The 12,946-nt window shown below is 39.6% G+C and overlaps 1 protein-coding gene across 1 annotated transcript in view; it reads right to left on the reverse strand.

Moving 5' to 3' along the window:
- Positions 1-4,072: 4,072 nt before the first annotated feature.
- The window catches only part of ctnna1 (catenin (cadherin-associated protein), alpha 1), a 71,739-nt gene continuing 62,865 nt past the window's right edge, over positions 4,073-12,946 (reverse strand). Inside the window, exons 17-18 of the mRNA XM_063490825.1 lie at positions 6,983-7,117; positions 4,073-5,926 (exon numbers count right to left, since the gene is read on the reverse strand). Coding sequence (XP_063346895.1) covers positions 5,636-5,926; positions 6,983-7,117 — 426 coding nt within the window. The 3' untranslated portion in view covers positions 4,073-5,635. The remainder of the gene's footprint in view (positions 5,927-6,982; positions 7,118-12,946) is intronic.

A 12,946-nucleotide genomic window follows, 5' to 3' on the forward strand; every position in this document is an offset into this window, starting at 1 on the left:
GGTAAGAATAAATAAGTTTCACTCACCATTAGATAAAGTCGAAAGTGTTGAACCGTCTCTGGATAATATCCCTCCAGTCATTAGTGCACTTGGCAGGTAATGCTTCTCTCAAAGGTCAGATGGACTCCCAGCGAGGCTTCTAACTGGTCTTTCAGTGTGTAAAGCATGACTTGCCGCTAACACTTGAGTGCCATTTACCATTGTGAATCTCACGAGGTGTTGCCACACATTGGTTTGATAGTCCTCCCTCCCCGACTGCCACAGAGCAGCAGAAATGAGCAGGAGAAGAGAGAAGATGGTGGCTAACAAGCTGCACGCGACCAGAGTCAGCTGGCAAAGTCAGCTGGTGTTAGCGGGTTCATCGTTTGGGTTATTGTATGAAAAGCAATCGCTAACACGAAATTGGATTAAGTCTGCGGCTGCAGTAAAAGCCAGGCAAACTATCTCAAGGGAGGAAATTTAGCAGTTGGTGACATCCATGATTCCCAGATTGTAGGCAAAGCATTTATATCCAAGTATTAAAATCAATTCTTGTATTTATAATTGTGAAACTTAGTCCAATTATATTTGGGCCTGTGAACATGGCAGCACTACATTAAATGCTATCTTTATTGCTTCATACGGGGGCTGCACTTGCAGGATGTTCGGCCAGTACATTTAAAACTGTGCTCAAAGCAGTTATCTGATGGCAATTATACACCTGGTCTGGGTTGACTATATTGCTGGCCACTGTCTTTGTCCACTATGACTCTGCTGAAGCAACAACAGCATGCAGACGTTACCCTGTGCGCACGCTTGAAGCTGGAAACGAATCAGCGCTCTTCAGTTCCTGTCCTTTGAAGGAGACTGTGTAAAAAATCCTGCAGTTGCGAAACGGTTAATTCACTATTTTCTTCTTAAACCACTGCTGACTTTCACAAGTTGGGAGCATCGTGTCACTGTTCAACTTATGGAGGGGACTGTATTTCACTTTGACGCAGCTGCCCACGGTGGGGTATTCGCAGCCATTATTGTGACAGTTTGTAGATGTCTTCTTTTCACCAAGTGGGAGATATCACAGCTACCAAAAATGAACGATGGCTATCTTCAGTTGGAATAGCTTTGCTGGGACGCTTAATGGAACTGGGCTGTCATTACTCTCATTAATTCCACCTATGCTTCTCCCCGATCTGAAGCGAATATGTCTGCTGTGACCAAAGCTCATTATATCCTTATTCCATATCTGCTGTTCTTTGTTGTACCTTTCAGAAAGTTCCAGGTACAAATCTGTGAAGCACTGACCCAATTTGCTGGGTCCTCCTGCACACTTCCAATTCACACTGCCCTCTTGTGCTTTTTTTTCCCCTGCAGCTGTATGTATATCATGTTGTTGTCTGCAGTGAGATGAAATACCGTAATTGTAAATTTAACACGTCACAAGGTCACGAGGGATTATATGACCTATAATCTTGCCCAGGGGGTCTTTTTTTTCCCAAAAGACCTTTAATCCCAACCCATGCGGAAAAATGTGTGTCAGTAGATACACAGCAGCAGCCCCACTTTAAGTCTTACTCTGACTTTATGCTGACTTAGACACTTTTTATGTAGTTACATTTATAACTTTTTAACTGAGATGTACACTCACTGCCCACTTCATTAGTTATACATTGCTAGTTCCAGATTGGACCCCCGTTTGCTCTCAGAACTGCCTTAATTATTCATGGCATAGATTCAACAAGGTGCTGGAAAAATTTCTCAGAGACTTTGGTTCATATTGACATCATAGCATCACACCGCTGCTTCAGATGTGATGTGAATCTCTGGTTCCACCACATCTAAAAGATCTCTATTGGATTGAGATCTGTCCTGTCCAAGAAAACAGTTTGAGATTATCAGAGTTTTGTTATGTGACGTTACCCCATAACACGCCACATTCAAAGTTGTTTAAATCACCTTTCTTCCCCATTCTGATGCTCACTTTGAACTTCAGCGGGTCCTCTTGACCTTGACCTAAATGCACTGATTTGTTGTCACATGATTGGTTGGTCAGATTGTTGTTTTAACAAGCAGTTGAACAGGTGCGCCCAATGAATTTTGCAGTTTTATTTATTTTCCAGCTATCACCATGCATCAACCTTTTTAGTCTTTCTATTTAATGTTCCATGTTTGCCAATGTTTTTTTAAGTAAATGTATTCACATCAAATCGTATACAAGGAGCTGGAAAATATATATTCCTTCCTAATGCAGCTTTCAAAAACAGTATGATTACAGCCATCGGTGATATGCAAATCTTTTACTGCATCCATTTTTGTGTGGGTTTTTTTCTAAGTGATTCTGGGAAACTATATATTTTTATTAAGTTGATTTAAATGAGGTACAGTAAAAAAAAAAAAAAAATAATAAAAAATAAAAAAAACCTGACTGACTCACACAATCTTGCAAATCACCATACTTAAACTGACTTTCAAATTTAAAAATACAAAAAAAGGTGGTTTTGTCTTCTCAGTGTCCTTACAATGACCCAGATATACTCTGATGTGTGATTACTGCAGCAATATAAATTCTTGGCTGCTTCACATATTGCAGTCCAACTTCACTGGCTATTGTTTAATAAGCACCAGCACCAGGCTAAAGAAAGTGTTTGATGTTAAAAGCTGCACTTTTAATAAACCACAGCAGCAGGACCCAATGTATGTTGCAAAATAATGACGTCTATATGGGAGGCGTACAACATAATTATGCAGAGCAGCACATTAGGCGGCATGTTAAAACTTGTTTTAAGAGCAAACATTACTCTTCGGGGCTTTTTCCCCCACATACTATAATGTGTTACTACAAAACAAATTGAAAGTGGTACAACAGGGGAAAAAGCATGTAAGAAAAGCATGGTTCAAGTGAGGGGAGAGATAAAAATAAAATAAAGGAACATGTGTTAATCAGAGTGTAGCATCATGTCAGTTAAACTTCAGGGATATTGATCTGGTCAGTTAAATATCAGAGGGGGTAATCAGCTTCAGCTGCTTTGGTGTTAATGAAATTAACAACAGGTACACTAGAGGGGCAACAATCACACAACCCCCAAAACAGGAATGGTTTCACAGGTGGAGGCCCCTCACATTTTTCCCCACTAGTTTTGGTTAGGGTCAGTATCATTATTGGTGGCATGATGCGAAACCTGGACCTTCGCCCCTACAGAGGTTGCACAGGTAGTCCAGGATGGGACATCTATATGTACCAGAAGGTTCACTGTGTCTCCCAGCAAAGTTTCAAACATGGAAGAGATTCCAGCAGACAGACTGTTAATCAAGGAGAGCCAGACAGGAACATAGAAGGTCCATAACTCATCAGCAGGACTGATATCTGGTCTTTTGTGCAAGGAGGAAAAAGATGAGTACTTTGAGCTACAAAATGACCTCCAGCAAGACACTGGTGTGAAGTCTCTGACCAAACAATCAGAGGGACAGTAATGGTCTGATGAGGCTAATCCATTTGAAGGATGCACAAGCTAGGCAACAACACCCTGACTTCCATTAGTTATCGAGGATGAAATCCTTGGACTCATTGTCAGACCCTGTGCTGGCGCAGTGGTTCCTGGGTTCCTCCTAGTGCACAACAAAACCAAGCCTCACATGTTGAGTCAGTGGGCACCTCCTGGAGGATAAAGGACCCCATCCTCACCTGACTCAAATTCAGTAGAACACCTCTGGGATATGTTTCGGTCCACCAATGCTACCAAGTGGCAACTTAGAGTATCCAGGGGCTCTGGTCCAGATGTGGGAGACCAGGACACAGTTTGATAAAGAGCGTGCATACAAGCATGTGGGGATCCTGCAAATTACTCTGCCATTTATAATTCTGCAATAGAAATTTCAGCAAAATGGACTGGCTTCATATTCTTCCACTTTGATTATTGGGGTGTCTTTGAGTTCAGCCCTCTGCAGGTTGGTAATTTTAATTTCCATCAAATGATGTAACATCCTTTTGTTCCCAGAGCTTACAGATACAGTTGTACAGATATTCAGCATCATCCATTTCCCACTGAGATCTGATTTGTTTTCAAAGTGTTTATTTAATTGTTTTGAGCAGTGCACATTACTTTAGTCGGCAGTGGTACAAAGACAAATTACGAAATAACAGATTGGATTCACTTTAAAGTTTATTAAGATATAAAGCAGACACATTAAATTTACCAAGTGTCCAGTAATATGTCAGCTCTCAATAACAAAACAATCCACAGCAATAGTTTGATATCAACTCAAGACTCAAATACAGCAAAAGGTTAACAGTAGGGAGGGAAAGAAAAACGAAATAACAAAAACACTCAAAATGCTCGGTTCCCTAAAAAACATGCATGCCCATCCTGCTATGGTTTACAGATGTCAAATGAGCAAAACAAATTCAGTTCCAAGATCAAAACCGCAAGATTTAAAAGCCTTGCTGCAAACCAATGCACCACCATACATGTCTGCAAACCACGCTGCTAGCAACTTCTGCTTTTATTTTAACTCTGTAAAGTCTAACATGCGGTTGTGTGTTTTCTTAAAGACTGTGCATTATATATAAAATCTTAATTAGTTTAAAGGACAAGCAACACAATAAGAGTTAAGAGGCAGATAATCATTTCCATACCTTGCCAACTTCTAAGATGTGACGAGAAAAACATATTGATCCCTCAGTTTGGACATGTTGAGAATGTAGTGGTGTTTGGTCTCATTGACAGCTAATGAAAGCTTGTGGGCTTTGGATAGTACCAACAACTGTGTATTCATTCTTTAGCCCACTGGCTTCTCTTAAACACAGAGGAGTTATTGCTAATTAACAAAGTTTGACTCAACTGCTGGAGACCTGTGCCTTAAAGTGTAGGTTCACACAAGTAGATCAGTTATGTAGCAAAAGAGAAGGGTAAGAATAAACCGTCACCTTTGGTTTCCGAAGAGAATACAATAACAGTAACAACAATGAAACTCATTCAAATACAATTTGAGATGGTTAAATTAAAAGGAAATATCCTTTGACAATCAAGGGGTACAAATGGATCAAATTGTACGGTGCTGACAATAAAGTTTAAAGTTGGTCTGATTTTTTAATAGTGTCATAACAAAATACATAATGGCATAAAAAAAAATGCAGGCACACATGGAAATATCTCAACTTGGCTGAACCAAAACATGTTTAAATCCTACCAGTTAGACTCCCACATCCAAATTAACTGCAGTTATGACTAAAGGTAAAAATAAGGCAGTTGAAATTTTGCATAGCTGATATCTGCACAACAGAACACATTTTGCCGTAATCAAGCCTTACACCCTGGAGACCCCACAGTTTTATTCTGAAACTGGTTAGGATATAAAATAACCACAAGCCCATATCCATTAAATTCACCTACTGAATAGCTTTGTCCAGTTGATTTCCCTTTCCGAAGAATAGACACTTGATACTAGACAAGAGTACATTTGAGCTGGTGGAATAGAAATGAGGCAGTGGAGGAATATATTGGGTCAAACAGACAAGCAAGCGGTCTATGGAAAGATAGAAGAAATATGCTAAAAGCTTCTCTCTTTGATAGAGTGACATGCTCAATCTATAGAAAAACTCATTGGTCAAAATCCTTTGTTATTTTTAAACAATAAATGTGTGGGGTTGGAGGTCAGGGGTCTAGATGCTATCCATAGCTTTGAATTCACTCAAAGCCTGCACAGGGTTCACGTGCTTCCTTTGAGAAGATCTCTTGACTCTGTTGGTCTGGCCATCATCCTGCTTCTCTCTTTTCACCAGAGGCTTCTTCTCAGGAGCTTTCATCTTCCAGGAAACAGCGGGCATATTGAGTGCCTCCATGCCCTTGTTCTTCTGGTACTTGGTAGACGCGACGTACGACGCCTTGACAGTGGACACCACGGCATTCATCAGATTCTTTGCTGCTTGAATGAGTGACATGGCGCTGTCCAACTGATACGGTGGAGGAGATGTTGGAGGGGGGGCAGGAAAAGGAAACAAAGAACAGGGTCAGCTTTGTAAAATTATAAAAGCAAAGGCTGATTAAATCGTTTTTAAGCTCATGTCAAGTTAAAAGTGAACTAAATCCATCTCTACAGTTTTGTGGGGAAGAGTTCAGACTAAAGCATTAACAACCAGTCCCTTGTCTGAAATACAAACACGTGTGACAAAATTTTGAATATGTAAAAAGGTCACACCAATTTAATCCCCACACTTAACAGCCCCAGAGACGCCACTGACACTTGACTCAAAGTAGTAGAAGGATATTCTCACTTCTGCCCAACAGAAAGGAGGAAGTAATTCATTATTCCCTGCACAGATATTTAAATGAATTTAACTGGCAAGTAAGTGGTTAATTAGTGCTTAAAGGACTTGTAATTTTTTTTTTTATTACAAAGTGTTATCTGAGGTAGTAAAAAGGTTAGGAAACATCAGGGCAACATTAGTCCTTTCCAGCACAGAGAAAGCCACTAAATGCTGTTATGTGTTTATTCAATTTAAAATTTAAGCTGCAACTTATAGTTCAGAGAATAAATCATTAAGTAATCACAACCAGCAGCCGGTGTCATTAAGCCTCTGTATTTTTAATTTATTTGGGCAACAATAGATAATAAAACTTTTAAAAGTAGCTGTGGAATTCTATTGATTTAAGAACTGTTGTAGAAATTAAAGGCATTCCTCTGAGATTTCACTATACACAAGTGCAGTTCTGTTTACATTGATTATCCCATGAAGCTGACAACAAAGCAGCTCAGGTTTCCTGAAACCTGCACAGTTTGCACCACTACTCAGTCTCTTCATTCTTCTCAATTACTGCCACTTTGGCCACGTTTGAAGCCGCATCACTGTCACCAAGTTTTACCAGCCTGCAATCCTCAAAACAAAAATCTGATCTCAAACTCAGTTCAACACTTGTTTCAGCCTGATCCGATGTGAGGTTGAAAGATAATGAAAACTGGAATATACAACTTAAAGTGCTTGAGGATAAAATGAAAAGGCTAAACTTACCCCAGAGACAACCAGCTCTCCTCCCAGGTTCTGAACCTCGGCCTTGACTTTACTGCAGATGTTAAGCTGGTGGCAATACAAGGCAATACGCTGCAGGTAGGCGTGCAGGTCCTGCTTACAGCTGGAGTCAGGACACTATGAGAGAGAGAGAGAGAGAGACACACACACACACACACACACACACACACAGGTTAAAGCAACCATCCTTGTTATGCACAGCTTTCTATCTATAATATTACCTGTTTGCATGTAGCTGCTAATCAGTTTAGTCACTTCCTGGCACTGTTAAATTTACTATGGATGCAATTATGTTCAGCTTTATCAGGATAAGATAGTAGCAGTGTGACAGGTAAGGTAGACACGCACAAAATGAAAGTGCTCTGAGCAAAAATGAAAAACACACGCCCACAACCTGGTAGATAACTCATCTTCACAAGGTTAAATATGATCAAGTCACACAGAATGCAAATTCTAGTAGGAGGCAAACACTGCTGTCAATCAATTAGTGTTGATATGAATGTTGTGTGAAGTCTTTTTGGGAAAGGAAGATTTTTTTTTTTTTTTACTGAAAGTGTAAACCCAAGCACAGTTCATTGATTGTTTTCAAAATCTGCCTTCAGTAATCTGAGTTCTTAGAAGGAAAGAGTTTGAAAACACCTTCATGCCAACAACTTAAGCAATGACCTTAGGCGTGAAAGTGCAAATAAACTTCTCAGGGCTGGAAAAGCACTCAAACAGGCTTCGGTAAATACAGTCTAATCAGAGAGTGAGCATGTAATGGTGCAGAGAAGCCTTAAAATGCGCAGTTAAGCAATTTGGAGACCATAGGTTCATTTAAGTTTTAAAAAAAGTCTTACTTTTGTTACCAAGGCCTATCAAAAGCTGGCTAGAAGCACACAAAAAAAAGAATACACTGAAGCATTAAAGTTATAAAAGCTATTTCAAAGTGAAGAGCCTCAAAAAATGTATTTTGTTTAGCACCAGCAACCTTTTTGAATTATAGCATCGTAATTAGACTTGGGCTCTACCTGGTTTGCTAAACAAGCCCCCTGCTACCAGAGTAATTAGGCCACAGTACTCTTAGCTGCTCATCAAGTGAAGGATCTAAGCAGTCTGATGGGGCTCCGATGCTTTACGTCAGATCATTACAGTGACTTGAGTCACAGCTAGCATGTCAGCGACAATCAGACTGGCTATTCTATACGATCAAAGGCTGGCAATTGTCAACATCACCTACCCTACCAAACACAAAATATCTATGAAAATATTTGGGATGACCATGTCTGTGAAAAATGTCAGAGGGAGGAGTCCTTTGGCAGCTGTTAATTTTGAGCGCACAGAAAAGGTGAAATGGAGATAATTAGAGCCAATCTTTTAATTGATAAAAGCTCTCTGGGACAGAGCTCGTGAGGTCAGTGCTAAAGAACACGAGTGTAAACGAGTGCTTGCATGTCTTGGGATAAACAAGAAACACTGTATATAAGCATGCAAATGACACAGCGGGGCATAGGGCTATCTCCCACTTGGCTATAATGGCTTTTACTCCTCAAGTGCGTCAACCTAACCAAAGGCAACAAAACCCCTGTTTTCGTTTCTGTATTAAACGAGGGAGGAAGAGGAAACATAAGTAGGATCCTGATTTTTGGACACTTCAAACAGACTAGGACTTATGATGCGTCTAATCCTGCTGAGCGCATCAGTATCCCTAGTGGGAGAACAGAGTGCACGGCTGAGTATAGTGCACTCACTCCCAGCCATACAGCCATGCATGCATGAATTTAAACACCATCCCAGCCAGCACAACTGTACTCATTCATACGTGATTGGTCACCACAGCAGAATAGAACATACAACCAACGCATCCTTTAAGTAGACCTCATCTACATATAGGACACAAGCATCCTAAAGCATCTACAATTACAATTTATTGACAGTTCTTTGGATATTCCATGTACATTTTAATAAAAACATTCACGTTTTCTGTATTATCACCATCTACTGCTGACTAATAGGACAGGCTAAGCAGAGAGGACAAATTAAGTGTTGACATTCTATTAAAAAGGTATGGAAGAAGAGATGATGATCATTGTACTTGCAGACTAATACAAGGCTGTGAGACCACAGAAAATGGTAGAAAGAGGAAGGTTAAAAAAAAAAAGAAAAAAGAAGAAGAAGCAAAGGGGAAAAAAAGAAAAATAAGTAGGAGAAAAGACAGGGATGAAGAGTGAGCCAGAGGGGGAACAGAGTGGAGGAGTAAATAAGAAGTAGAAATCCAACTGGGGAAAAGGAAGGTAGACGAAAGGATTCAACTGTAGTTGGGAGGGGCATTTAAGTCGGAGAGAAACAGAGAGAGAGAGATGCAAACGCAAAGACCTGGGATGAGGCTGAATGCAGCAGCCATGCTAATGAAGGCTTGGGGAAGTATTCAGATGGCTGGAAGCAGGGCACTGTGAAAGCATCACTTGTGCTCATACTCAGCTCAGCTGCTGGCTTCACTTAGCACTCAGGAAACTCTGCAACGCTGCTCTGACTGTGACATGTGAATACATAAGTTGCAAAAAGAAGAGACAAGAGCACCTTGAATTGTTTGGGTGCTGCAAATGGAAATAGAAGTGCGATAAATGCAGGTGGTAAAACTAAGGTACCTCAATAACTGCCCGCACTGTTACGTGAACGCTTCCCTAAAACCAGGTGGATCAAAGGGCAACATATCTCTGCTTTTAGACTTTATGCTATAAATAATTAATACTTCAGGTGTAGTTTTACAACCTAAATGTTATTGCATCTGCAGGCTGTGCAAGCACTTTCCCTCGGTAGTCAAGTTAAAAATCTAGCCTGTTATTTAAACGGTTCACTCAACAAAATCTGCTCTTGCGTGAGTTTTTAAACTATTAGAACACACCACTGCCTATTTTTGTCTCGTCTGTGTGCTGCTCTAAAATTGCATACAAGCCTTTTTATGTAACCTTTATAAAGTTTTGCAAGATCCTTGCCATAATTATAAAAAACTTAAGGATTTTTATGTACCACTCTCTGGATGTAGTGGATTAATGTTATTCTTAGGAGATTTAGTGATTTAGGTTAGTAAGACAATCTAATGTTGGGAATGAGTGTATATTATCTGGTGTTTGGGAACAAACTTATAAGCTGTGGGTAGCCATTTGTCAATTGAGCTGTGCAAAAGCCATCTTGTACATGATGATATTGGATTTGTATTTTAATTTATTAGTGAATAAACTGAAATTAAAAACAGTTGTTTAATAGGACAGTCAACTTTGCCTGGCCAGCTACTGTGGAGAGATGGCAAATCAAGAATAGGCGCACTAGAGACAATTCTGGTTATCTTTTCAGGACAAACTAGAAGGACAAATCTTTTCAAAAGCAGCCAGCAGTACAGGCAGAAATGTCAAAGATTCTAGTGTAGTTTTGCCTCCCCTTCACTTCTTTAAGTACCTTTTAAAGAAAAAGAAAGGTGAAACAATGTATGACATGGGGACAATGGGTACCAGATCAGTATTTTAATTTGCTAATTGAATCTCTTCAGTAACAATGCCTTACAAGACTTTTAGTGTACTACACATTTATGTGGGTCTGAAAAGAGTGGGTAGCTCTTTCTTTCCTTTGCATCAAAGCTGTAGCTCTAGAGAAGCTCACATCACAATCCAAACAAAAGCAAAAATGTATTTTTTTTCCAATCCACTGCACACAAAAAACAGGAAATGTGGCAATAAGAATGACAGTGCAGGATGCTGAACAAAGCTCTCTCTGTGTGCTTTGTGTTGAGTAACAATCTATGATTTAAATAATGATCGGATGGTGAGGTCCCATCATTGGCGAGTGCTATTCAGTTCTATTATACAGAGCAGAGGCAGAGTCACAGAGCTGCCACCGCCCAGCGCTGACCTTTCCGGACGCATCACCCAGAGGAAATGCCAATTTCCAATATTTACTCACAGTGCGGCATTCTAATGTGTCTGCCAGCAACCTGTTGGGGCGAGCCATGCAACAATGGGACCCAAGAAGCTTTTTCTGTTATGTTTGCTTTTCAGTCATGAGAAAATTTAGTCTCCACTGTCCTGAGGCAATTGAGTGTTTTCTCTTACTGTATTTATTGGAGGGACCTGTTGCTCTAGCCTCTAAATTTGGACTGCTTCCTGAAGTCTTCCTTCCAGTTATCTTGTTTACTCAAAAAGACCCATTTATACATCCATTTAGATAAGATGACTTAGTTGCAAGTGCAGTGAGAAAGTTAAACTAGAAAAAAAAAACTGTACTGATAAAGTATCTTTCAACCCTATAAAAAAATAAAAATAAGAATAAAATAAAATAAGAATAAAAAAATTAAATAAAAACACCAATAGGTAATTTGTTCTCCAACAGTTGAAAGGCAGGCTTAAACACTCAAACATTTATTCACGTGAGTTTGACAGTCTGGTGTTGTGGATGCATTTTAATAGCTTCAAGGGGAAAAAAAATAAACAATACAATACAGAACCTTGCCTGCTGGTATGCTCGTCTGTACAGAATTACTGCTCAGATATACTGGAGACAAAAGTTCAGTCTGTCCAGGCCAAATTCAGTTAGCTTTTTAAGTCAAAATAACAAACTTTGCTGCAAACATGTTTATGCACTACCAGTGTTTACTTTAAATTAATTTCATATACAACTAGCAAACCTTTGCATACAAGTGTAAAACAACTACTCTGGGTGGAGGAGAAAAAAAAAAGTACCAAGTCTCTGTCTGGTAGAAGCTTCTGGATAATTAACTATGCCTAACATAACAAAGGACCTTCAGGACAACCAGCCGCTGGGCACCTTTATCTGCGATTACACCTCAAAACTGCCACAGGGGTTGCAAGAAGAGATGAAAGAGATAGAATGTGCTTATAGCCACGGGAGGAAAACAACAACAAAAAAATAGAAAAAAAAAAGATTCATGGCAAACTCTTCTGGAGATACAGGAAACAAAGCGCTGAAAAGACCATTCTGTTTTCTTTAGGCGAGAACTAAAGTACGAGATATGGCTAAGCACTGACGGGAAGTGATCGATTTCCAGCTATAGTCTGTGTAGACACTTCAAGATAACGCAACATAAACAATGCTTAGTATATGATATGGGGTTTAAAACTTACCAAAACAGCAGCAAAAAGTACAATAGTGAAAAATGGGATGGCTTCAAAAGCATATGAACCGAAAAACCTTAGCAGTAAGAAATTCAAAGCAGCTTTACTTGTGGATAAAACTAGATGGATTAAAACTTCCCAGGACTCTAAAGTGTAACCATTTAGGTCTCGCAACCATACAACCATAAACTTGCCATGTGAGACAAAGATGAGATATGCATTGTCCCATTGGTATGCCTGACTTGTTGTGACACACTACACTAGAGGTTTCACCAACCTTATAAACAATACATTTGCATAACATTGCACCAATAACAAACAATGGGCTGTGAGGGTCAGTTTCATGATCATTAATATCCAAATTGTCATGACCATGGATCAACAACCACTGATCAAAGTCCATTTGTCAATGGTGCTAGTTTCAGTCATTATGTTTATAAGGTTGGGGAAACGTGCAGTCAGCTGAGACTGAAGAAGTCACTTGGATGAGTGATGAAACGTTTCTCCCACTGAAAACACTACGTCCAGATGAACAAAATCAACTTTTTGGGATTTCCTTACCTGGATGATTGAGCACGCATCAAGATAAATGAACACAATAAAAAAAACAAATTAAAACGTTGGACTCCATCAGTATACTGGTAGTGTATTATCCTGCTGCCCTGCATCTTCTTTGTAAGACCTCTGATCAAGTGGATATTCCTTTGCTTTCTGTTCACAGAAATCTTTCCAGTAAAGGTTAATTGTAAAGCCCATTCTTTTTTACTTTACCAAGCTAGTGCTGATTCTATTACTATTGAGGGTCAAGAATAAATCTGCCATGGGCAACCAATATCAATCA

Source organism: Pelmatolapia mariae, linkage group LG2, assembly GCF_036321145.2.
Source record: "Pelmatolapia mariae isolate MD_Pm_ZW linkage group LG2, Pm_UMD_F_2, whole genome shotgun sequence".
NCBI lineage: Eukaryota > Metazoa > Chordata > Actinopteri > Cichliformes > Cichlidae > Pelmatolapia > Pelmatolapia mariae.